Source organism: Brachionichthys hirsutus, chromosome 16, assembly GCF_040956055.1.
Source record: "Brachionichthys hirsutus isolate HB-005 chromosome 16, CSIRO-AGI_Bhir_v1, whole genome shotgun sequence".
Classification (NCBI taxonomy): Eukaryota; Metazoa; Chordata; class Actinopteri; order Lophiiformes; family Brachionichthyidae; genus Brachionichthys; species Brachionichthys hirsutus.
Window position 1 is genome coordinate 12,268,378 of NC_090912.1, and position 27,565 is coordinate 12,295,942.

Genomic DNA, 27,565 nt, shown 5'->3' on the forward strand with positions numbered 1-27,565 from the left:
TCGTGTCCCTCCCTCTTAAAGTGGCAGTTTACAGCAGAGGCACAATTCCAGATGTAAAATTAATTCTAGAATCTGGATCCGGATCAACGCCATTCTCGGGGAGGACCGAGTCACGGACAGAACCTTGCTTGTGTAAAAATTTCAAGTCGATTGGGTTACTAGTTTTTGAGTTATGCGCTCGGACAGACAAACAGACAAACAAACAAACAGACAGACAGATAGACAGACAAACAGACAAACAAACGCACCCAATTGCAATACCCTCGCCTCCTCTTCGGCGAGGGTAACTAGAATGAACTATGAGTGTGCACACCAGATTTGAAGTCTCTAGCTCCAAAATTGAGGTCAGGGTGGACTCCTGAAAAATGCAGATTTTAGAACAAAAATTAGCTCTCAGATCCGGATTGTATGTTTGTCTGTCCGAGCGCATAACTCAAAAACTAGTAACCCAATCGACTTGAATATTTTACACAAGCAAGGTTCTGTCCGTGGCTCGGTCCTCCCCGGGAATGGCGTTGATCCGGATCTGGATCCGGATTCTAGATCTTTTTAAAGGATTCTTTAACATTGCGAGATAGGGCACTTTTTGACATTTTTGACATTTAGTCATGGTCATAGACCTTTAAGGAGTACTTATGTGTGATTTTTTTTCAGATCCATACCGCCATGCGTTTTGAAGAAATTAAGAAAAATGTTGCTTGTGTAAAATATTCAAGTCGATTGGGTAACTACTTTTTGAGTTATGCGCTCGGACAGACAAACATACAAAAAAACAAACAGACAAACTGACCCAATTGCAATACCCTCGTCTCCCCTTCGGCGAGGGTAACAAATGGCTGACTCATGTAGGACAGAATAAAGGCCAAGGTCTTCCCTTCTGGCCAGTTCATGTCTTATCTGTTTGTTTTATGATCATGAATCACATGTCTCTATGTGGTTTGTTTGCTGCTAACAGTCTGCCATTGGTTACTTTTCGGCTTTTTTTTAACAGTCGGACAAGTCGTTTTGTATAAGTATTAGTTTGTCTTGATAGACTTATTTCCAGTCTTCTCTCCAAGGCAGTCTGTTATAACACTAACGATCACCTTAAAGTATCTGAAATTTCCAATGTCAAAAATGGACAAGCGTACACACTCTGGTAAGAGATACAAAATACTTTTCAGCATTTTTAATGTCATGATGGAATCATTTCTGAATTTGATGACTTTGTCTTTTGCTGGTTGTCTTCCTTGCAGAATCAGTGACCACGAATGCATCAGTCACTCACGATTTCTCACCTGAGAATTCTGATATTGATATTTTGGACAATGGAAAAACCGTCAGAGATTTCATAGATGATAAAATAAAAGAGCGTGTTTCAAAGGTGAGCATCATGACATCATATCGTAACGCTATCCTCGTTGTAATCTATAAATGTGGGAAAGAAAAACAAAATGAGATCATTGATAACGGAATGTCTCTGCTCTTTTGCGATCAGGACACTGAAGACCCATTCTACGTGGCAAATCTCGATCGTCTGTATCTGATGCATCTCCGGTGGGTCACTAACTTGCCTCGGGTCCGGCCTTTCTTTGCTGTGAAGTGCAACAACACGCCGGTAGTCCTGAAGATGCTGAGTGCTCTGGGCACAGGATTTGACTGTGCCAGCAAGGTATTACATATGATCGGTTTTCTTTTCTGTCGTTCACTGTTATGGAGGAAGGTTGTCTCTTGCTTTTCAGTTTGCTCATGTCAAATATGTTTTGGTCTCACAGAACGAGATTGATCTGGTCCTGTCCCTGGGAGTGACTCCTGATGACATCATTTATGCACACACTATCAAACCGCTGTCACACATCAAGTATGCCGAGGCTCATGGCGTAAGCAGGATGACTTTCGACAATGAAGAAGAACTCCTCAAGGTTTCTCTGAGTCATCCCAATGCCAAGTGAGTCAAGCATTGCTCATATTTCTGCCCTTCTTCTTCTTTGAGCACTGATTCCTGGAAGTATTTTGAATAATGTTCCAGACTGATTCTCCGCATCGCAGTGGATGACTCAAAATCCATACTAAGACTCAACACAAAGTTTGGAGCCAGCCTGGACTCTGTTGCTCAGCTGCTGGAGCGTGCTAAAAAGCTGGAGTTGGACGTCATCGGCATCAGTTTCCACGTCGGCAGCGGGTGTACTGACAGTGTGGCTTTCATGCAAGCCATAGCAGACGCCAGGCATGCTTTTGACATCGGGGTTAGTCATCGTCATAGCAACAGATCATGACACATCCAACTTTATTGCTTACGCCTTTGTTAAAGTGCTCCCTTTATAATTTGAAGGTTAGACTACTACGAATACTCAATACATTTTAATTCATTTTTATTTATATAGCGTAACAGAAAGTCATCTCAAAGCTCTTTACAGATGTAGCAGGGAAAAATAGAGCCCAACTTGTCCCACAAGAGCAAGCACTTTGGTGATGGAGGCAAGGGAAAAACTTCCTTTTAACAGGCAGAAACCTTGGACAGAACCTAAGGCTCAGTGTCTTGTTTACCCTCGCCGAAGGGGAGGCGAGGGTATTGCAATTGGGTGCGTTTGTCTGTTTGTTTGTTTGTCTGTTTGTCTGTCCGACAAATGCGCTTCAGGAGCGCATAACTTTTATTCCTGGTAGGTTCATCCTGTATGTTGCCAAACACAGAAAGTCATCTCAAAGCTAGCTCAGCTCAGCTCATCCTGTATGTTGCCAAACACAGGGTCAGTGAGAATCTTCACCTGCCTTTCAACAAAGGTTGTGATGTCAATAAACCTTGCTCTTCGGTTAGATTTCTCCTGTAGATCACAGGCATGGCTTCGCCATTGGTCTCTTATCTTATAATGTTCTGCATATTAGATGGGGTGTCCAGGTCATATAGGTACTGCACATTTTCCATAGCATTGCAGCAGCTGCGGAGGAAGAGACTGTATTCCTGCAGGGCCATGGCATCTTCTGTTTTGATGTGTGGCCATGACAATGCTCGCTCCATATAGGCTGACGCCAACTTCTGCTCATTCCCGTACCGTTCCTTTAATAAAGCTTTTGCTCTGAAATATCCACTTTCTGCATTAATGTATTGGAAACTTCTCACAAGTTCCTTTGCGTGTCCCTTTGTATATTGTTCAAGGAAACACAAGCGATCGTAGTTATTATTTGTGTTGTTTTCTACTCCCATTTTGAATCAGAATCAGAATCAGAATCAGAAGTGGTTTATTGCCATTGTCAGTGAGGGTTCACAGACTAGGAACGTTGCTCGGTGAAGTCGTGCTACATCTAACATTAAGGACAAAATACAAAGACCATACAGGTACAGACATCAACAGCAGCCGGAGTGGTTACACAGATGTGTACTAGCAGCAGTAAACTATCGTCATCACGCAGTGCAAATGGAAAAGTGCAAGTTGTATTCAGGAGTCCGGGACAGAATTATTAAGTGTTCATTAGTCTTACGGCTGAGGGAAAGAAGCTGTTCTTGTGGCGGGAGGTTCTGGTCCGGATGGACCGTAGCCTCCTGCCTGAGGGGAGAGGGTCAAAGAGTCCATGTCCAGGGTGAGAAGGGTCGGCTGTGATCCGACCTGCACGCCTCCGAGTCCTGGAGACATACAGGTCCTGGAGCGATGGCAGCTTGCAGCCGATCACCTTCTCCGCAGCACGTACAATGCGCTGCACTCTGTGTCTGTCCCTGGTGGTGGCGCCAGCGTACCACACGGTGATGGAGGAGGAGAGGATGCACTCCACGATGGAGGTGTTGAACTGCACCAACATCTGGGTCGGCAGCTTGAGTTTCCTCAGCTGCCGCAGGAAGTACATCCTCTGCTGAGCCTTCTTGATGAGGGAGCTGATGGTCGGCTCCCACTTGAGGTCCCGGGTGATGGTGGTGGCCAGGAAGCGGAAAGAGTCCACGATGGAGATGGGGGTAGGGGAGTCTGTGAGGGCGAGGGGGGGCGGGGGGGCGGTGGGGCTGTGACTTTTCTGAAGTCGACAATCATCTCCACTGTTTTCTGGCTGTTCAGCTCCAGGTTGTTGCTGCTACACCAGGACACCAGCCGGTCCACCTCCCTCCTGTAGGCCGACTCATCACCGTCCGAGATGAGCCCGATGAGGGTGGTGTCGTCCGCAAACTTAATCAGTTTGACGGACTGATGGCCAGAGGTGCAGCAGTTGGTGTACAGGGAGAAGAGCCAGGGGGAAAGTACACAGCCCTGGGGGGATCCGGTGCTGATAGTCAGGGTGTCCGAGACCGTAGACCCCAGCCCCACATGCTGCCTCCGCTCCGTCAGGAAGTCGGTGATCCACCAGCAGAGGGAGTCGGGCACGTCGAGCTGGAGCAGCTTGTCCTGGAGCAGTCCCGGGAGGACGGTGTTGAACGCAGAGCTGAAGTCCACAAACAGGATCCTGGCGTAGGTTCCTGGGGAGTCCAGATGCTGCAGGATACAGTGGAGGGCCAGATTGACTGCGTCGTCTACAGACCTGTTGGCTCGGTAGGCGAACTGCAGCGGGTCCAGGAGGGGGGTGGTGAGGGTCTTCAGATGGTGGAGAACCAGGCGCTCAAAAGACTTCATGACTACAGATGTCAGCGCTATCGGTCTGTAGTCACTAAGTCCTGTGATCCTCGGCTTCTTGGGGACAGGAACAATGGCGGAGGACTTGAAGCAGGCTGGAACACGACAGGACTCCAGGGAGGTGTTAAAGATGTCTGTGAAGACTGGAGTCAGCTCACTGGCACAATGTTTCAGGGTGGGGGGGAAACATTGTCCGTCCCCGCAGCTTTACGGGGGTTCAGCTTTGTGAACTGTCTGTGCACATCCTGCTCCTGGATGCAGAGGACAGTGGGGGTGGGGGGAGAGTCTATGGAGGCATTTGGCGGTTTGCCCTCGATGTTGTGGGTGGAGGAGGGGGTGACTGGAGGGGTGTGGGGGGCTGGTTGGTCAAAGCGGCAGTAGTGCATGTTTAAGCGCTGGTCAAGCGGCAGGTCGTTCTGAGCTCGGGGGGCTTTGGGCTTGTCGTTGGTAATGGTCCTCAGGCCCCTCCAAACGGCTGCAGGGTCGTTAGCAGAGAACTGCTGCTGGAGTCTGCGTGAATACTGATTTAGCGTTCTTCAGCTCCCTGCTAAACCTGTACTTCACCTCCTTGTAGCTGTCTCTGTCTCCGCTCCTCCGCGCTGCCTCTTTCTCACGTCAGATCTGGCTGAGCTTCGGCGTGAACCAGGGCTTGTCGTTGGCGTAACTCACCCTGGTGCGCGTTGGTACAATGCGCTCCTCATTGTAGCTGATCCATGAGGTCACCGTGTCCGTGTCCTCGTCCAGGTTATCCGTAGCAGCCCTAAATATGTCCCAGTCTGTCGTCTCCAAACACGAGCGGAGCTCCTCAACAGCCTCACCAGTCCAGATCTTGGATGTTCTTGCTACTGGTTTAGCAAGCTTCAGTCTCTGCCTGTATGCTGGGATGAGGTGGATGACCACGTGGTCTGATAGTCCGAGGGCAGCACGTGGTACAGCGCGATAAGCCCCCCCCACCGTCGTGTAGCAATGGTCCAGCGTGTTCTCCTCTCTGGTGGGGCATTTAATATCCTGGCTCAGATTTCCCTTGTTAAAGTCACCAAGAACAATAACAAGAGAATCAGGGAAGGTCCGCTCCAAACATAAAATCTTTTCCGCGAGTGCACGTTGAGCCTCGTGCACGTCGGCGGCCGGCGGGATGTAAACAGCTGCCAGGATGAATGAAGCGAACTCGCGCGGGGAGTAAAAGGGTTTGCAATGAATGAAAAAATATTCCAGAGCAGGAGAACCGTGTTGGGCGATCGCAGTCACGTCAGTGCACAAGTCATTGTTAATCTAGAAGCAGAGTCCGCCGCCTTTGGCCTTACCTGAGAGCAGCGGGTCGCGATCCGGGCGCAGGAGGCGGAAATCCTCCAGCTGGAGCGCGCAGTCCGGGATCTGTGCGCCGAGCCACGTCTCCGTAAAGCACAAAACAGAAGAGGATGAAAAGTCCTTATTTCTCCTCATCAGCAGCGCCAGCTCGTCCATCTTGTTGCTGAGAGAACGGACGTTGGAGAGGAATATTCCAGGTAAAGGCGTGCGTGTTCCGCGCCTGCGGAGTCGGACGAGCGCGCCGGCACGCTTCCCTCTTCTCCAGCGTCTCACTCGTTTCACCAAAACATGGACTAATTCCGCAGCAGAAACTAAAAAAACGGGCAAAAGGTCCGTGGGAGTCGTTGATCTAAAGTTTAGAAGCTCTTCACGGGTGTAAGAGCACGAAGACGCACAATTAACGTTTAAAAACAAACAACACAGAACGCACGAGAGCACCAGGGCGACCGTAGGAGGCGCCATCCGGAAGTCATCGGATAAAGGTGTGAAACTTGAGAGGGTTACCATCGAACACTGGGATTTCTCTTTTTGGGAGAGCAGACATGCACTGCTGTTGTATGAGAAGTGATGTGATTTCATTTTGCTTTCTCATTATTCCAAATACACCATCAGTGTTTGGTGTTCCAGTGTTTGCACAAAATGTATTGCTGTACTGCGTATTTTCAAGGTTTTGAACGGTCCTAGGTTCTGCTGGTGGAAGTATATTCTCAGAATCGTGTTCCTTTGGTCTAACAGAGAGAGATGGAATGAATTCTGTGGTCTTTACAGCGAGAGATTGTGACTTTTCTGGCTGTTGTTGTAAACTTTGTTTTCCCAGGTAGGAGTTCACCCCCTCCGAATGTCTTGATGTATTACGTACAATGCTGCTTTTGTTCCTTAACACCTTCAGCGCTGCCACCTTTTCAGCAATTTCACTGTCCATTTGAAAACGTTCTCTTCTTTTACGCAATCGCACCTCTTCATCTTCAATTGCATGTCTTTCTTTAAGGAACTGTTGTCTAGCTTCTAAAGCTGCCAGCTCAGCTTCAGCTTTCCAACATGCAGAAGAGCGTGAGGTCGTGGAGGAGTAATAGGACTGAGACCTTTTACTCCCAGCATTTGAAATGCTGTCCCCAGGCTGCACTCGGTCTCCTGGATCATATTCAGGTGCAGGTGGTTTGTAATCCGTTTGACTCATGTTGCTTGACTTTATTTCTTGTAACCAAACGTTCAAAATTCATAAAAGTCTCATTTAAAGTCCAGAAAAACCTTGCTAATTGAATTCAGGATTTGAACAATTCAACAGCTGGCTCCAGACATCATCAACGCTGCGTAAATGCGCATTGAATCCACTTTCAGAGTCCCTTCATCAAGTGTGGAGAAATGGCGCCTCCAGCAGTGCAATTACGCCAGTTTCATTCATTAATTCAACCCAATCCAAAGATGCGCGGCGGCACCAACAGGTTGAATCCTCCTCGACAACGTCAAACAGGTGCGCTTACCTGCGTCCTGATGAATAAACTTTGTATTTCAAAGCACTTAGCTGTCCGTTTGTTCTCCAGCGGAAGGCCTGCTCCTTCGGCGTTTGAGTGCGCCGCGCGATGATCTTCACATATTGCCTTTTTGTTGACAAATGTTGCGGCTTCCTTTCCTGGTTTAGCCGCTGAGAGGTGTGTTGGGTCCTGCGTATTTATCTGACGCGCTAAAATGTCCGTACAGAGACGCGGAATCCTGGATGCGTTCACGGGTGGATTTATTTGAGGCACAAGTACGGCGGTACTGGCGATGAACAAAGTCCAAAAGGTATATTGCACGGATGAATACTGGATCGGTGAAATGAACCATGGAATACAGACAAAGCGTACAAAAGGTGTGCAAAAGCGGTCAACAAAAGTCAGGGCTACCCAACTGCCTCTCCCCTAGCTCCGTGTCCCCGGTGAGTGCGCACCTTTAAACCTCATACACGCCCACACGGACACACCCACGGGCACACCCACTCCCAAGCTATACTCACATTCACCACACGGGGCAGCAGACACACACATGCATTCGGTGCCCACCATACGAAAAGCTGCTTTTGTGGACCCGTGATGGCATGGAGCACAATTTAATCGCCTTTATTGTTTACATAGAGTATCACTGCTTAGCTGTCACGCGTTTTATGTTAATACACATCCAGCCATTTTGTTGGAGACGAGATGATTATAGCCGCTTCATCCACATTGTGAGTCACGGTGTTGCTGAAGCCTGTTCCAGCTGACCTGGATGAGACGCCAGCGAATCATGCTGCCACCCGAAACACGAAAAAAGCACTCACACACACACTCACAGGACAATCTGTGTGACCAGTTCACCTTAGTTGCATGTATTCTAAGGTGGGGAGACAAGATTAAGGTTCTAAACAAAATGCAAAACATGAAAGCTAAAACAAAATCGAGAATGCAGAACAAGCTGCAACTATTAAATATTGATTCTTATCTTGTTGTAAAAGCTTGTCTCAAACTGTAATACTTTGCTCCTAATGATGAAAAGAAAATCAGCAAAGATACGTGTTTGTAAAGATCAGCCGAACTTTTCCCATGCGAGGGGAGACCGGTTTAAGTAGTTGAGCAGGCAACAAGCAGTCGCCCAGCAGTACAACAGAATGAGGTTGGACACTTGCAGAGCACACCCGGGCATGGGAGGAGTTCGGTGAGGCCATGGAAAACGACTTCCGGACGGCTTCGAAGAGGTTCTGGACCAACATCCGGCGTCTCAGGAGGGGGAAGCAGTGCACGGTCAACACTGTGTACGGTGGGGATGGTGCGCTGCTAACCTCGACTTGAGACATTGTAGATCGGTGGAGGGAATACTTCAAAGACCTCCTCAATCCCACCGACATGCCTTCCAGTGAGGAAGCAGGGCCTGAGGACTCGGGGGTGAGCTCCTCAATCTCTGGGGCCGAGGTTGCTGAGGTAGTTAAAAAGCTCCTCGGTGGCAAGGCCCCAGGGGTGGATGAGATCCGCCTGGAGTCCCTTAAGGCTCTGGATGTTGTAGGGCTGTCATGGTTGACACGACTCTGCAACATTGCATGGACATCGGGGGCAGTGCCTCTGGATTGGCAGACCGGGGTGGTGGTCCCTCTTTATAAGAAGGGGGACCGGAGGGTGTGTTCCAACTACAGAGGGATAACACTCCTCAGCCTCCCCGGTAAGGTGTTCAGGGCACGTCCCACCGGGAGGAGACCACGGGGAAGACCCAGGACACGCTGGAGAGACTATGTTTCTCGGCTGGCCTGGGAACGCCTCGGGATCACCCCGGAAGAGCCAGAGGAAGTGGCCGGGGAGAGGGAAGTCTGGGCTTCCCTGCTTGGGCTGCTGCCCCCGCGACCCCCCCGGATAAGCGGATGACGATGGATGGATGGATGGATGGATGGATGGTCATATACGACCCCACATGAATACAGCAGCAACTAGAAAATGACAATCAGAGATTGCAGACCCCACCTCCAATAGACTATTGGATCTTGTGAGACAGTAAACAGGGCTTCCGGATCAGAGGGGCCAAACCTGCTCTAGCTTGCTGCTCCGGAACGTACTACAAGACTCCTTCTGGACTCTTTTCCCCATCATGCCATTCGTGTCCCTCCCTCTTAAAGTGGCAGTTTACAGCACAGGCACAATTCCAGATGTAAAAATAATTCTAGAATTTGGATCCAGATCCGGATCAACGCCATTCTCGGGGAGACAGAACGCCACGGACAGAACCTTGCTTGTGTAAAAATTTCAAGTTGATTGGGTTACTAGTTTTTGAGTTATGCGCTCGGACAGACAAACAAGCAAACAAACAAACAGACAGACAGACAGACAGACAGACAAACAGACAAACAAACGCACCCAATTGCAATACCCTCGCCTCCTCTTCGGCGAGGGTAACTAGAATGAACTATGAGTGTGCACACCAGATTTGAAGTCTCTAGCTCCAAAATTGAGGTCAGGGTGGACTCCTGAAAAATGCAGATTTTAGAACAAAAATTAGCTCTCAGATCCGGATTGTATGTTTGTCTGTCCGAGCGCATAACTCAAAAACTAGTAACCCAATCGACTTGAATATTTTACACAAGCAAGGTTCTGTCCGTGGCTCGGTCCTCCCCGGGAATGGCGTTGATCCGGATCTGGATCCGGATTCTAGATCTTTTTAAAGGATTCTTTAACATTGCGAGATAGGGCACTTTTTGACATTTTTGACATAACTAATTTCGGCCAGATCCGGATCTGGCCGAAATTAGTCATGGTCATAGACCTTTAAGGAGTACTTATGTGTGATTTTTTTCAGATCCATACCGCCATGCGTTTTGAAGAAATTAAGAAAAATGTTGCTTGTGTAAAATATTCAAGTCGATTGGGTAACTAGTTTTTGAGTTATGCGCTCGGACAGACAAACATACAAAAAAACAAACAGACAAACTGACCCAATTGCAATACCCTCGCCTCCCCTTCGGCGAGGGTAACAAATGGCTGGCTCATGTAGGACAGAATAAAGGCCAAGGTCTTCCCTTCTGGCCGGTTCATGTCTGATCTGTTTGTTTTATGATCATGAATCACATGTCTCTATGTGGTTTGTTTGCTGCTAACAGTCTGCCATTGGTTACTTTTCGGCTTTTTTTTAACAGTCGGACAAGTCGTTTTGTATAAGTATTAGTTTGTCTTGATAGACTTATTTCCAGTCTTCTCTCCAAGGCAGTCTGTTATAACACTAACGATCACCTTAAAGTATCTGAAATTTCCAATGTCAAAAATGGACAAGCGTACACACTCTGGTAAGAAATACAAAATACTTTTCAGCATTTTTAATGTCATGATGGAATCATTTCTGAATTTGATGACTTTGTCTTTTGCTGGTTGTCTTCCTTGCAGAATCAGTGACCACGAATGCATCAGTCACTCACGATTTCTCACCTGAGAATTCTGATATTGATATTTTGGACAATGGAAAAACCGTCAGAGATTTCATAGATGATAAAATAAAAGAGCGTGTTTCAAAGGTGAGCATCATGACATCATATCGTAACGCTATCCTCGTTGTAATCTATAAATGTGGGAAAGAAAAACAAAATGAGATCATTGATAACGGAATGTCTCTGCTCTTTTGCGATCAGGACACTGAAGACCCATTCTACGTGGCAAATCTCGATCGTCTGTATCTGATTCATCTCCGGTGGGTCACTAACTTGCCTCGGGTCCGGCCTTTCTTTGCTGTGAAGAGTAACAACACGCCGGTAGTCCTGAAGATGCTGAGTGCTCTGGGCACAGGATTTGACTGTGCCAGCAAGGTATTACATATGATCGGTTTTCTTTTCTGTCGTTCACTGTTATGGAGGAAGGTTGTCTCTTGCTTTTCAGTTTGCTCATGTCAAATATGTTTTGGTCTCACAGAACGAGATTGATCTGGTCCTGTCCCTGGGAGTGACTCCTGATGACATCATTTATGCACACACTATCAAACCGCTGTCACACATCAAGTATGCCGAGGCTCATGGCGTAAGCAGGATGACTTTCGACAATGAAGAAGAACTCCTCAAGGTTTCTCTGAGTCATCCCAATGCCAAGTGAGTCAAGCATTGCTCATATTTCTGCCCTTCTTCTTCTTTGAGCACTGATTCCTGGAAGTATTTTGAATAATGTTCCAGACTGATTCTCCGCATCGCAGTGGATGACTCAAAATCCATACTAAAACTCAACACAAAGTTTGGAGCCAGCCTGGACTCTGTTGCTCAGCTGCTGGAGCGTGCTAAAAAGCTGGAGTTGGACGTCATCGGCATCAGTTTCCACGTCGGCAGCGGGTGTACTGACAGTGTGGCTTTCACGCAAGCCATAGCAGACGCCAGGCATGCTTTTGACATCGGGGTTAGTCATCGTCATAGCAACAGATCATGACACATCCAACTTTATTGCTTACGCCTTTGTTAAAGTGCTCCCTTTATAATTTGAAGGTTAGACTACTACGAATACTCAATACATTTTAATTCATTTTTATTTATATAGCGTAACAGAAAGTCATCTCAAAGCTCTTTACAGATGTAGCAGGGAAAAATAGAGCCCAACTTGTCCCACAAGAGCAAGCACTTTGGTGATGGAGGCAAGGGAAAAACTTCCTTTTAACAGGCAGAAACCTTGGACAGAACCTAAGGCTCAGTGTCTTGTTTACCCTCGCCGAAGGGGAGGCGAGGGTATTGCAATTGGGTGCGTTTGTTTGTCTGTTTGTTTGTTTGTTTGTCTGTCCGAGCGCATAACTCAAAAACTAGGAACCCAATCGACTTGAAATTTTTACACAAGCAAGGTTCTGTCCGTGACTCGGTCCTCCCCGAGAATGCCGTTGATCCGGATCTGGATCCAAATTCTAGAATTATTTTTACATCTGGAATTGTGCCTGTGCTGTAAACTGTCACTTTAAGAGGGAGGGACACGAATGGCATGATGGGAAAAAGAGTCCAGAAGGAGTCTTGTAGTACGTTCCGGAGCAGCAAGCTAGAGCAGGTTTGGCCCCTCTGATCCGGAAGCCCTGTTTACTGTCTCACAAGATCCAATAGTCTGTTGGAGGCGGAGTCTGCAATCTCTGATTGTCTTTCTAGTTTTTAATTGTGGCAGTTTTGGTCCTCCATAGTTTGTTAGCTTGTCGCTGCATATCATGCACAGCAGACCTGTAGATAAACCCATCTTTTAAGTATGATTCCTGGTATTGTCATGAGCGGTCCACTGTACCTTTTCTACGTGTGCGAGGCAAGAACGCTAATAAATTGTATTAACATTTACTGCTCATTATGCTCAACATGTTAATCTTTTTTTGCAGAATCTTTGCGGATTCAAGATGAACTTCTTGGATATTGGAGGAGGTTTTTCTTCAAGAAAAGACTTCAAAGTTCAATTTGAGGAGGTAAAATTCAGACAATATGTTGCTATTGTGGCCCAACCCTGCATGTGTGTGTGAGTGATTGTCTGTCTGTGTGCAGCCCTGCGATGAACTGGCGACTTGTCCAGGGTGTGCCCCGCCTCTCGCCCATTGACTGCTGGGATAGGCTCCAGCACCACCCTCGACCTGGGCACAGAGAAAGTGGTTCGGGAGATGAATGAATGAATGAATGAATGGTCACCATCCTTTATTTTTGGCTTTTTAGGTTTCAGAGGTCATTAACAAAGCGCTTGATGAATGTTTCCCACCTGAAAGTGGAGTGATGGTTATTGCAGAACCGGGCCAGTTCTACGCCGAACCAGTCTTCACACTGGCAGCGAACGTGATTGGCAAAACGTTTGTCACAGATGGTAAACAAGGTCAACGTTGCTTTTGAAGCCAAAAAATGAGACACCATTATGTTATATCTGCCTGTCTGTCTGCATGGATAGACCTTTTTATGACCAATGTTTTTGTAACTTAAATTGATTTGGATGCGTCCTTCCAGGTGGTGAGATAAAGAAAATGATGATATACATTAATGAAGGACTGTATGGTGCTCTTGGTTTAGTTGCCATGCATCCTGGACTCACCAATGTCGAACCATATCCTCAGAGGGTAAATATCAAGCATGTCACGACAAAGAAATGCCAAAATTGGGTCATTTTTCAGAACAGATTACATTTAATATCATTTTAATTGACAATCGCCAATGTAAACAACCTGGTGAGATATAACTCCTCCTCAAAGAATTGATTTAAGCCTTTGCTACCTGCATGAGCTCAAAACGTCTTCAACCCTGATTATCTGCATGCTTCCATGCCAGCTTCTCGTCCGCTTCCCAGTCACTGATGGTATCTGTGATTTGATTTGCTCCACACAGACTGTGACGAACAGCGATAAGAGACACACGACTGTCATCTGGGGTCCAACCTGTGACTGCGCTGATGTACTGCTTGGCACGTACCACTTTCCAGAGATGCACATTGGGGAATGGATTCTAATGGAAAACATGGGCGCTTACTCTGTTACATTGAGCACTGAATTCAATGGATTTGAAAGAACACAGCTTTACACTGTTGTGTCAGCTGACACTTGGCGCAACTTGCACCTTTCTAACACCAACATATTTTAATCACCCTATATATGAGCAACGCCTAATCATTTAAAAACCTTGATCAAAATTGAGAGGTTTTCATCCAGTAGGTACATTTTTTAGAATATATTATTTTAGCCTAAATGCCGGGTCATGGTACCCTGTCATGTCTGGAAGAACTAACGTAGACTTCCCCAGACATGTCAGGGGAACAGAACGTGAGCTGTTTATTTTGGGAAAATCTTTTTGTAAAATGTCAGTAGAAGTCTTCCATGGTTGGTTGAATGCTGTGGACTGGAATCTATAGAATAGAATATATTTTAATATTGTCAATTGTTTTAGTGATTCTGTCTTCATTTTTCTTACGTCTTCTAACTGAGACCAGAGTGCCAATTTCGTTCCTTTCATGCGAATGTTGGTATGTCAATAAAAATTCCTTGATTCAATGCATTTCAATTTTATTTCTATAGCGCCAGATCAAACAGAAAGTTATCTCAAGGCACTTTACAGGATTAGCAGGGAAAGACAGAACCCGGGAGGCAAGGAAAAACGTCCCTTTAACAGGCAGAAACCTTGGACAGAACCTAGGCTCATGGTGGACGGCCATCTGTCTGACCAGCTGGGTTGAGAGAGAGAGAGAGATAGATAGATAGATAGAGAGAGAGAGAGAATGGCAGGTCGGAGGAGAGTCAAAAACAAGGAGATGGATGGGAAGCGATAGCGAGACAGAGCAGGAGCAGACAAAAGCAAAATATAACATCGAGCCTGGAGCAGGCGCGATCAGATAAATACACACAACTTCGACTCGAGAATGAGACTGTGAGTCGCAGAAAGTAACTCTTTTGGCGATTGTAAAGGATAATGTTGATGACGGTGATGTCATGGAGCTCAGGAGTCATTTGCTACGGAAGCGGAACGATGATCAACCCGAACCGAGCGGCGGTAGTGGACCGAAGCTGATGATCCAGAGGGACAGAGTGAGCCGGTCCCTGATGGGTCACACAAACGGCTGCGTCTGGATCACTGGATCAAGTACGTGTCTGTAACGACAGCTGCTCCACCCCCCCCACCACACCGGTAAATCGACACCGGTCTCACACATTCACCTCCTCCTTCCGCCGGAGGCGCTGGGCCTACTTTGAAGAATAAGCACAAGCAACGAGTCAAGGCAGCGGCCCCGAACCGACTCCACATGTCAAGCTTCGACGTAACTCTCCAGCAACTCAATGAGCTGCTGATGGACGACGGCGGCTTGTACAGCCGGCCCACCAAGCACTTCCACGAAGTCCACCCCAGGATCTACGTCGGCAACGCGTGAGTCATTGCCGTGGCGTGCTCCGTTTTTACCTCCTGAAACACGGCAGCATGACTCAACAAAAGCACGTCGATTCTCAGTCCGACTGTAGCTTCACAAGAAACCGGTTCCATTTTATTTATATAGAATTACAGTTAACGCTGATCAAGAGTACAATAATCTCAGATTAAACTACAGAGGTAGATCTTGTACAATCAATCAGAGGTTTGAGGTCTTTTATGTTCTCAAAAATAACTAGATGTGTCATATTTAGCCTCAGCGTTATTCTCTGGGCATTTCTGTAGCTGTAGCTGTACGGGGAAAATACTGCCTCGTTTTATTTTTAGATGACTGTTGTATCAGAGTCCACTGGTGTTAAATTAATTACTCGTCAATCGTTTATATATTCGTTCATTTTCTAACACTCTCTCGGCTGTAGAGGGTCTGTGGACAAGAGGCGGAGTCTGTCTCAGCTTGCTGTGGACGAGAGGCGGAGTCTGTCTCAGCTTGCTGTGGACGAGAGGCGGAGTTTGTTTCCGGCATACGGCGGAGCAACAAAGAGACAACCGCTCACGCACACCAACATACTGCGGACGTTAGTTATAGTAAATGCTGATATATCGTGTAGTAACGTTAATATGAAACATAATTACCATGCACAGCAGCAGAAATAAAACGGAGCTCTTTACAGCAGACGCTCTCTCTTTCTGTCGGCATGGCGACGCAGATGCCAGAGACACCGACCAAATCTAGATTCCTCCCATCGATTTTCATCTCCATTTTCATCTGTGACTTCTTCCTCACCTTCCTCACGTCTTTGCTGACGCTGTGGTTCCGACTGAACAGGCAGAACAGAGGAGCTGATCGCTGCTAACAGATCGCAACCATTTGACGTCACACCCAATATCGCGACGTAAACAATATTGGTGGCCCCCAAACAAAATGGATTTTACAGTTTATAAGAAATACTTATGCCTTTATGTAGTAGAGGTATATTCTTGTATTCTTAGACCGATTTGTCAACACAGTCGGATCGCTTTAAGGACATTAATGTTGCGTCCCGTAGGGCTAACGAGCAGAGAAAGACCCCAAAAATACGGAGACAGAGCCGGGAAACAGACAGAGTCTTTAATCGCTCTGAAAGAAAAAAACATTCAGGCTAAAACGGTACTGAGGGGTGGACGGGCTGGAACATCCGGTAAGAAAGAACACAAAATCGCAGCCAAACAAAAGTGCAAAAAAACAATAGCTGAGCTGGTAACTAAATCTAACAAACAAAATCCCAAATACTGAGCTGAGGTCTTGTACCAACGGCAGAGAACGGATCGGCGGGGACGGGGAACACGCACGGGAGACATTCGGGTGATCTGGTAACTGTGACCATGGAGACCAAGGGATTTAAGCAGTGGGTAATTTGGATGATGGGTTACAGGTGCGTCTGCTCTGCCGATCCGTTCTCTGCCACGCCCACTGTCAAGAGCGAGGGAGAGTGAATGAAAATCAAACAAAACCCAGAATCCTAACAGTTAACTCCTGGATGACCAAGAACTTCCTGTTATTAAATCTAAATAAAACTGAGGTTCTGGTTCTTGGGCCAAAGCATCACAGAAATGTTTGTTCTAGTGTTGTGTTTGAACTAGATGGCGTCTCAGTGTCCACCAGCACCACTGCCAAGAATCTGGGGGTAATGTTTGATCAGGACCTGTCCTTTCAGTCCCAGATAAAGCACGTTTCAAGGACTGAGTTCTTTCACCGTCGGAATATTTCAAAGGTCAGGCACCTACTAACCCGAAAAGATGCAGAACAAATAGTCCATGCTTTAACCTGCAGCAACTAAGTGTGGCTGTTGCCTCATCTAAACCGTGCACTTGTCTCCTAGACCCGGTCCCAACTAAGCTACTTAAAGAAGTCTTCCCCTCAATCAGTATTGCTTTGCTAAATATAATTAATTTATCCCTACTCACAGGCTATGTACCCAAATCTTTTAAAAAAGCAGTCATTAAACCGCTTCTCAAAAAACCAACATTGGATCCTGATGTCTTGGCTAACTATCGGCCAATTTCAAACCTTCCATTCCTGTCAAAGCTTCTAGAGAAAGCAGTTTCCAGTCAGCTGTGTGAATTCTTACAAGACAATCAGTTATTTGAGGTTTTTCAGTCGTGTTTCAGAGCTCATCATAGCACAGAGACAGCATTAGTTAAAGTCACCAATGACCTTTAATAGCATCTGATAATGGACTTGTCTCCTTGCTTATTTTATTAGATCTCAGTGCAGCCTTTGATACAATAGATACACGTGCCTCATATATCTGACCGACTACGTCAAGCGTGAAGTAGACTCGGGCAAATACTGCGGCATGGTCATGCTGGACCTCCAAAAGGCCTTTGACACCGTTCACCATTCAATCCTATTGAATAAACTAGGGGCGATTGGTTTTGATAGCACATCAGTAAACTGGATGAAATCGTAACTTTAGGGACGAGAACAAATGGCTGCCCAAAAAGGTCTATTAAACATCTCCAGCTGATGCAGAACGCAGCAGCTCGTGTTCTAACAGGAACCAGACTGAGAGAACACATTTCCCCTGCTCTGGCGTCTCTGCATTGGCTTCCTGTTAGAGAACGGATTGAATATAAAATCCTTCTACTCACTTTTAAAGCCCTCACTGGCCAGGCCCCTCCTTACCTTACAGAGATGATTACCCCGTATTGCCCCACTAGGACCCTGCGGTCCCAAAATGCTGGCCTGCTCGTGGTTCCAAGAATGTCCAAGAGCAGACAGGGGGGCGGAGCTTCCAGTTATCAAGCTCCTTTATTGTGGAATCAGCTCCCTGATTGGTTTGTGAGACAGACACCATCTCTATGTTCAAGAGTAGATTAAAGACTTTCCTTTTTAACAAAGCTTATCACTAATCGATGCAGTAATCAATATAATCAATATGCTGTCATTAGGCAGCATTGGTGGCTTAACATCATGACACACTTAGCTCCTCCCCCTTTATCTGGTTATTCATGTTATAAATATATGTCAGTAATCTCTCTCTCTCTTCCCTGTAGTCTTGTTCTCTCTCTCCCTCTGTTTGTCCCTCTCTCTCTTTCAGGTCCTTCTGTCCGTGGTGCTGCAGAACCTGGACCTGTGTCCCTCACCGCTGATGTCCACGTCGCTAGCATTAGCATTTATAGCTTTATATCTCTAGCATTAGCATTTATAGCTTTATATTGCTAGCATTAGCATTTTGTTTTTGTCTGCTCCTGCTCTGTCTCGCTATTACTTCCCTATCCATCTCCTTGTTTTTGACTCGTCTCCGGCCTGCCATTCTCTCTCTCTCTCTCGCTCTCTCTTTCTCAACCCAGCCGGTCAGACAGATGGCCATCCACCATGAGCCGAGGTTCTGTCCAAGGTTTCTGCCCGTTAAAGGGAAGTTTTTCCTTGCCTCCGTTGCTCTTGTGGGTCAAGTTGGGTTCTGTCTTTCCCTGCTAATCCTGTAAAGTGCCTTGAGATGACTTTATGTTGTGATCTGGCGCTATATAAATAAAACTGAATTGAATTGAATTGAATTTGCTGATGACTCAGCACTCCTGATTTCCAGAGAGGACAAAGTGCAGGTTGAGGAAGCTCTCAGCTCTGAGGCCACCAGAATCCGTACTTGGCTTACGGATAACAAACTGTCACTACATCTTGGTAAAACAGAATCTATTGTTTTTGGGTCTAAACACTCTCTACGTGAGATAAATGTTAATGATTTCAAGGTCACAGTCGATAATACAGTATTCTCCAGCAAAGAAGAGATTACCTATTTGGGCTGTGTTCTTGACAAATACCTGTCTGGCGATAGTATGGCAACTAAGGTGATCAAAAAAGTCAATCAGAGAACAAGATTTTTGGGCAGAATGTCTGCTTTTGTCAATAAAAGTGCTCTCCGGACGCTTGCTGCAGCCCTCGTTCAGCCCCTCTTTGACTATGCTAGCACCTCCTGGTATTCCAACATCAAAGTGTCCCTGAAAACCAAGCTCCAAACCTCCCAAAACAAACTCATTCGGCTACTCCTCAATCTGGGGCCATGACCCACCTTCTTTCTGGACATTTTAGATTTTTTTAAAGGATTCTTTATAATTGCGAGATAGGGCACTTTTTGACATCTTTCTTAATTTCTTCAAAACTCATGGCAGTATGGATCTGAAAAAAATCACTCATAAGTACTCCTTAAAGGTCTCCCCGCATGACTAATTTCGGCCGGATCCGGATCACAATCCGGATCTGAGAGCTAATTTTCGTTCTAAAATCAGCATTTTTCAGGAGTCCATCCTGACCTCAATTCTGGAGCTAGAGACTTCAAATTATGTGTGCACACTCATAGTTCAGTTGTAGTTGTATCTTTTCTCGTTCCGGAGCAGCAAGCTAGAGCAGGTTTGGCCCCTCTGATCCGGAAGCCCTGTTTACTGTCTCACAAGATCCAATAGTCTATTGGAGGCGGGGTCTGCAGTCTCTGATTGGCTCTTGTTATATATTAGTCTAGGATGAAAACATTTTTTTTCTAATATCACCTAATTAACCATGAATAAATAAACCTTGGGATGAATAAAGTTGTCTGAACTGAACTATATTCAGGTTTTCTTCAACATTTTCACTCACAAATATTAAACGTGAGTCCCTCAGTGACAAGGCAGATCATGACTTTATTTTCACAGATTTTATGTCCAGTAATTTATACCTTATAAAGTAATTTTGATAAGCATCCAGTGAAATTAGATGCTGCTGTGGCATCATGCATATTTAAAAACAGGAATGCAATCTTTTATTGATCAGCATTTTCATTCGTCGTAGAAATAATTTGCGCTTATTGGGTTTACAGTTTGGCAGCCTGTTCTTTCTGCCTGATGTGTCCCGGATTAATTTGAGGCCCGACGTCAAACGTCTCCTGAATAGAAGTGGTGGACAGGACGCAAAACACTTTATTCCAGCCTTTTTAGAGTTGTGAAATTATTTGAATGTCCAGATTATCAAATTACCAAATGTTGTTATGATGCCAGACTGAATACTTGATTTCATGCCTGTTCCTTGTTTCTTTCACCTGATAGAGTTTAATCTAACAATCATCTTAGACTTAGTGGAGTCAGGGGTACAACAGTAGCAGTCTGTACAAAATACTGACATCTTTATGTCCATTTATTTCGTCCTAATGCAGGATTGTGGCGACGAATGTGATGCTTCTGAAACGCCAGGGCATCACCCATATCCTGAACGCGGCAGAGGGAAACTCCTTAATGCACGTCAACACCAACCCTGCGTTCTATTTGGGCTCAGGCATCACGTACCATGGCATACCAGCCAGCGACACCAACCACTTCGACATCAGCATCTACTTTGAAGAGGCAGCTGACTTCATTGAGAAGGCGCTGGCGTACAAGAATGGGAAAGGTAACAGGAAAACAGCTGAGAGTAACTCGCACTGAGAATTAGAGGTCCGGCAGGATCGGATGTTTCTCCCGTCGCTTGATTTTCAAAAGCCTTTCTATGACTTGGTAGATTCCGAAGAAACAGGAACAAGCTAATGCCTTCGACACAATAAAAGAAGTTACATAATAATTAACCTGATAATATATTCAAGAAAGGTCCACCAGCAGACTGAACCCAGGTAAAAAGGATGGAAGGCTAAATCTTAAATCCTTCTAGAAAGCCGAGCCAAGGCTGTTAAACTCTTCTAAAGACGCATTATAATCATCATTACTGAGCATTTGTCCATATACTGTACTGAGTGTCTTTTTTAATATATTTTTATTTATTTATAATCATCATTACTGAGCATTTGTCCATATACTGAGTGTATTTTTTAATATCTTTTTATTTATTTATTTATTTTTATTTATTTATTTTATTTATTTATTTATTTATTATTTTTTTATTTTATTTTATTGGTTGTATTGGTTGTATTGTATGGTCTGGTAGACTGCTTAAACTGAATTGCCCCTTGGGATAAATAAAGTTGTCTGAATCTGAATCTGAATTACATTGCCTCCTTATTTCCTTATAACCTTAAGTGGCTGCTTTTCTGCTCTCCTGCAGGGAAAGCCTACGTTCATTGCAGGGAAGGATACAGCCGCTCGCCTGCCTTAGTCATAGCCTACCTGATGCTGCGCCAAAATATGGACGTCCACACCGCTCTGTCCACGGTGCGCCAGAAAAGAGAGATTGGACCCAACGACGGCTTCCTCGGGCAGCTGTGTGAGCTAAATAAGAGGCTTGATGCTGAGGGAAAGTTCTGGAACAAACGAGGCAGTGAGGGAGAAGGGCTTCCTGTTCCATGGCGCTAACCTGCCACAGATCTTCTGAGCGTAGATAAGTGGAATAACTGATTGTGTGTAATAACGTCCTACTGTCACCTCCTCTGAGCCAAAGCTCAGTCGCTGCTGTTGGCAGAGGAGATTCAAGCACCGCTGACTCCGATTTTTATGGTACCATAAAATGATGAAAGCAGTCCTCATACTTTTTAAATTGGGTAAATCCGACTTATCAAAACGCTTATCGTATTTTCACGACCATAGGGCGCACCTGGTTATAAGGCGGAACTTTGCGCAACATCAATGAACGCGTCTTTTTTCATGCTTCTGCTTGATTCTGCTTCTGACATCATTCCTGCCACCCATAGGGGATCTGACCCTTCAGCAGACATGACAAATGTTTGTTATATTTATGAAATCTGTATGCATTTCTGACATTATTGGTTCAGTTTGGTTCAGTGATTGATTAAATCATGACATTTCACCAGTAATCAGTTTTAATTAGAAAACTGTCGAGCTGAATATTGGAATTATTGACAATTACACTCTTTGTGTGCGTGTAAAAACTCAGTCAGTTTGCCTCAATCAATTTAAATGTGATAACTTGAGGATTACAGCTCAGTATTTAGAGCAATTTGGAATGCTGGAAGGTAGGAATTATCACCAACAACCGGGGAAGCGAATGGTGCCTTTGAGTATATGTAGAGTCAGGGCTGATGAGGGATTAGCTGCAGGTGAGCCTCGGAGCACGGGTGACCGGAATCAGCTGATTGCAGGAGGAAGATCCAAGACAGACCATCGCCATGGTTACTCGGTTAGTAGAGAATGCTGTTTCATCGTCCCATCGATGATTTCAGGCCATTCGTTTGATTAGGAAGATTTGACACCTGATGACTTTGGTTGGGTGATTTCATTTCTGAAACAGATGGGAGTCCATCTATTTGATCGTTATTCCAAAATACGAAGGTAGAAACAGGATCTACGCTCAGATCTTCTGAGCGTAGATGAGTGGAATCACTGATTGTGTGTAATAACGTCCTACTGTCACCTCCTCTGAGCCAAAGCTCAGTCGCTGCTGTTGGCAGAGGAGATTCAAGCACCGCTGACTCTGATTTTCATGGTAAGCTCACCAGGGGGGTTTTGGACAAATTTTGAATGGCCGTAGGTTGCCAATTGAAACCGTATTTAGGTGAAGGGCTGCCTGAGCCTCCGTCAGACTTCTCGAAGTCAATTAGCAATGTATCCTGCACATAAGTGACACCCCTATTGCACTGTCAGGAAAAATACACTAGGTGGCACCAAAACCTCTTTGTCTCTCTTTTCATGGGGGGGGGGGGACAAATGGTCCTTAATCTGGCCACTTACCTCATATGGGCGGAATCTTTGCGGGGGGGTCCCAAGCTGTACAAAGGTAAAGTAATCTGTCCACTTACCTCATATATGCCAAATCAATGGGTCTTGGTTGGGGGGTCACTCGGGGGGGGGGGGGGCCTTGGTCCAAAAGGTCAATATCTTGCCCACTTACCTCATATATGCCAAATCAATGGGTCTTGGTTGGGGGGTCACTCGAGGGGGGGGGGCCTTGGTCCAAAAGGTCAATATCTTGCCCACTTACCTCATATACTCAAATAAATGGGTCTTGGTGGGGTGGTCACTTGGGGGGGCGGTCCAAAAGGTCAATATATTGCCCACTTACCTCATATACCCAAATCGATGGGTCTTGGTGGGGGGGTCACTTGGGGTAAGTGGGCAAGTTATCTACCCTATGGACAGCGATCGATTTCTGAGACATGTGGTAAGTGGGCAAGTTATCGACCCTTTGGACACCCATTCATTTGGTGGCCCTTGGGGTACCCATTCAGTTTGGACACATGTGGTAAGTGGGCAAGTTATCGACCCTTTGGACACATGTGGTAAGTGGGCAAGTTATCGACCCTTTGGACACCCATTCATTTGGTGGCCCTTGGGGTACCCATTCAGTTTGGACACATGTGGTAAGTGGGCAAGTTATCGACCCTTTGGACACCGCTCAATTTTTGAGACATGTGGTAAGTGGGCAAGTTATCGACCCTTTGGACACCCATTCATTTGGTGACCCTTTGGGCACCCATTTTTTGGGACACATGTGGTAAGTTGGCAAGTAATCGACCCTTTGGACAGCGATCGATTTCTGAGACATGTGGTAAGTCGTCAAGTTATCGACCCTTTGGACACCCATTCATTTGGTCCCCCCATTAATTTGGGACACATGTGGTAAGTGGGAAAGTTATCGACCCTTTGGACAGCGGTCGATTTCTGAGACATGTGGTAAGTGGGCAAGTTATCGACCCTTTGGACAGCGATCAATTTCTGAGACATGTGGTAAGTGGGCAAGTTATCGACCCTTTGGACACCCATTAATTTGTGAGACATGTGGTAAGTGGGCAAGTTATCGACCCTTTGGACACCCATTCATTTGGTGACCCTCTGGGCACCCTTTCATTTTGGACACATGTGGTAAGTTGGCAAGTTATCGACCCTTTGGACAGCGATCGATTTCTGAGACATGTGGTAAGTGGGCAAGTTATCGACCCTTTGGACACCCATTCATTTGGTCCCCCATTAATTTGGGACACATGTGGTAAGTGGGCAAGTTATCGACCCTTTGGATAGCGACCGATTTCTGAGACATGTGGTAAGTGGGCAAGTTAAAGACCCTTTGGACAGCGATCAATTTCTGAGACATGTGGTAAGTGGGCACGTTATCGACCCTTTGGACACCCATTAATTTGTCCACTTACTGGATAAGAACAAAAGGTCCATACATTGTCCACTCACTGGATACGAGCCAAATCAATGGGTGTCCAGAGGGTCAATATCATGTCCACTTACCTCACATGTCCAAAATCAATGGGTGTCCAAAGGGTCAATAGCTTGCCCACTGTTGACCTTTGTGACACGGGCGACCCCAATTGATTTGGGCATATGTGGTAAGTGGGCAAGTTATCGATCCTTTGGACACCGATCGATTTGTGAGACATGTGGTAAGTGGGCAAGTTATCGACCCTTTGGACACCCATTCATTTGGTCCCCCATTAATTTGGGACACATGTGGTAAGTGGGCAAGTTATCGACCCTTTGGACAGCGATCGATTTCTGAGACATGTGGTAAGTGGGCAAGTTATCGACCCTTTGGATACCCATCGATTTGTGAGACATGTGGTAAGTGGGCAAGTTATCGACCCTTTGGACACCCATTCATTTGGTGACCCTTTGGGCACCCATTTTTTGGGACACATGTGGTAAGTTGGCAAGTAATCGACCCTTTGGACAGCGATCGATTTCTGAGACATGTGGTAAGTCGTCAAGTTATCGACCCTTTGGACACCCATTCATTTGGTCCCCCCATTAATTTGGGACACATGTGGTAAGTGGGAAAGTTATCGACCCTTTGGACAGCGGTCGATTTCTGAGACATGTGGTAAGTGGGCAAGTTATCGACCCTTTGGACAGCGATCAATTTCTGAGACATGTGGTAAGTGGGCAAGTTATCGACCCTTTGGACACCCATTAATTTGTCCACTTACTGGATAAGAACAAAAGGTTCATACATTGTCCACTCACTGGATACGAGCCAAATCAATGGGTGTCCAGAGGGTCAATATCGTGTCCACTTACCTCACATGTCCAAAATCAATGGGTGTCCAAAGGGTCAATAGCTTGCCCACTGTTGACCTTTGTGACACGGGCGACCCCAATTGATTTGGGCATATGTGGTAAGTGGGCAAGTTATCGATCCTTTGGACACCGATCGATTTCTGAGACATGTGGTAAGTGGGCAAGTTATCGACCCTTTGGACAGCGATCAATTTCTGAGACATGTGGTAAGTGGGCAAGTTATCGACCCTTTGGACACCCATTAATTTGTGAGACATGTGGTAAGTGGGCAAGTTATCGACCCTTTGGACACCCATTCATTTGGTGACCCTCTGGGCACCCTTTCATTTTGGACACATGTGGTAAGTTGGCAAGTTACCGACCCTTTGGACAGCGATCGATTTCTGAGACATGTGGTAAGTGGGCAAGTTATCGACCCTTTGGACACCCATTCATTTGGTCCCCCATCAATTTGGGACACATGTGGTAAGTGGGCAAGTTATCGACCCTTTGGATAGCGATCGATTTCTGAGACATGTGGTAAGTGGGCAAGTTAAAGACCCTTTGGACAGCGATCAATTTCTGAGACATGTGGTAAGTGGGCAAGTTATCGACCCTTTGGACACCCATTAATTTGTCCACTTACTGGATAAGAACAAAAGGTCCATACATTGTCCACTCACTGGATACGAGCCAAATCAATGGGTGTCCAGAGGGTCAATATCGTGTCCACTTACCTCACATGTCCAAAATCAATGGGTGTCCAAAGGGTCAATAGCTTGCCCACTGTTGACCTTTGTGACACGGGCGACCCCAATTGATTTGGGCATATGTGGTAAGTGGGCAAGTTATCGATCCTTTGGACACCGATCGATTTCTGAGACATGTGGTAAGTGGGCACGTTATCGACCCTTTGGACACCCATTAATTTGTCCACTTACTGGATAAGAACAAAAGGTCCATACATTGTCCACTCACTGGATACGAGCCAAATCAATGGGTGTCCAGAGGGTCAATATCATGTCCACTTACCTCACATGTCCAAAATCAATGGGTGTCCAAAGGGTCAATAGCTTGCCCACTGTTGACCTTTGTGACACGGGCGACCCCAATTGATTTGGGCATATGTGGTAAGTGGGCAAGTTATCGATCCTTTGGACACCGATCGATTTGTGAGACATGTGGTAAGTGGGCAAGTTATCGACCCTTTGGACACCCATTCATTTGGTCCCCCATTAATTTGGGACACATGTGGTAAGTGGGCAAGTTATCGACCCTTTGGACAGCGATCGATTTCTGAGACATGTGGTAAGTGGGCAAGTTATCGACCCTTTGGATACCCATCGATTTGTGAGACATGTGGTAAGTGGGCAAGTTATCGACCCTTTGGACACCCATTCATTTGGTGACCCTTTGGGCACCCATTTTTTGGGACACATGTGGTAAGTTGGCAAGTAATCGACCCTTTGGACAGCGATCGATTTCTGAGACATGTGGTAAGTCGTCAAGTTATCGACCCTTTGGACACCCATTCATTTGGTCCCCCCATTAATTTGGGACACATGTGGTAAGTGGGAAAGTTATCGACCCTTTGGACAGCGGTCGATTTCTGAGACATGTGGTAAGTGGGCAAGTTATCGACCCTTTGGACAGCGATCAATTTCTGAGACATGTGGTAAGTGGGCAAGTTATCGACCCTTTGGACACCCATTAATTTGTCCACTTACTGGATAAGAACAAAAGGTTCATACATTGTCCACTCACTGGATACGAGCCAAATCAATGGGTGTCCAGAGGGTCAATATCGTGTCCACTTACCTCACATGTCCAAAATCAATGGGTGTCCAAAGGGTCAATAGCTTGCCCACTGTTGACCTTTGTGACACGGGCGACCCCAATTGATTTGGGCATATGTGGTAAGTGGGCAAGTTATCGATCCTTTGGACACCGATCGATTTCTGAGACATGTGGTAAGTGGGCAAGTTATCGACCCTTTGGACAGCGATCAATTTCTGAGACATGTGGTAAGTGGGCAAGTTATCGACCCTTTGGACACCCATTAATTTGTGAGACATGTGGTAAGTGGGCAAGTTATCGACCCTTTGGACACCCATTCATTTGGTGACCCTCTGGGCACCCTTTCATTTTGGACACATGTGGTAAGTTGGCAAGTTACCGACCCTTTGGACAGCGATCGATTTCTGAGACATGTGGTAAGTGGGCAAGTTATCGACCCTTTGGACACCCATTCATTTGGTCCCCCATCAATTTGGGACACATGTGGTAAGTGGGCAAGTTATCGACCCTTTGGATAGCGATCGATTTCTGAGACATGTGGTAAGTGGGCAAGTTAAAGACCCTTTGGACAGCGATCAATTTCTGAGACATGTGGTAAGTGGGCAAGTTATCGACCCTTTGGACACCCATTAATTTGTCCACTTACTGGATAAGAACAAAAGGTCCATACATTGTCCACTCA

General features: G+C 46.0%; 2 protein-coding genes across 2 annotated transcripts; both read left to right on the forward strand.

Moving 5' to 3' along the window:
- Nucleotides 1–1,116: 1,116 nt before the first annotated feature.
- On the forward strand, nucleotides 1,117–14,263 carry LOC137905656 (ornithine decarboxylase-like). The gene is made up of 9 exons (XM_068749898.1): nucleotides 1,117–1,138; nucleotides 1,236–1,363; nucleotides 1,478–1,651; nucleotides 1,755–1,927; nucleotides 2,009–2,225; nucleotides 12,684–12,767; nucleotides 13,009–13,153; nucleotides 13,291–13,400; nucleotides 13,666–14,263. Exons 1-9 carry the CDS (start codon nucleotides 1,117–1,119, stop codon nucleotides 13,915–13,917), a joined length of 1,305 nt encoding a protein of 434 aa, XP_068605999.1. The 3' UTR covers nucleotides 13,918–14,263.
- Nucleotides 14,264–14,992: 729 nt separating this feature from the next.
- On the forward strand, nucleotides 14,993–21,934 carry LOC137905332 (dual specificity protein phosphatase 3-like). Its single transcript, XM_068749556.1, has 3 exons — nucleotides 14,993–15,192; nucleotides 20,358–20,590; nucleotides 21,236–21,934. The coding sequence occupies exons 1-3, from the start codon at nucleotides 15,071–15,073 to the stop codon at nucleotides 21,481–21,483; spliced, it is 603 nt and encodes a 200-aa protein (XP_068605657.1). The 5' UTR covers nucleotides 14,993–15,070; the 3' UTR covers nucleotides 21,484–21,934.
- Nucleotides 21,935–27,565: the final 5,631 nt, after the last annotated feature.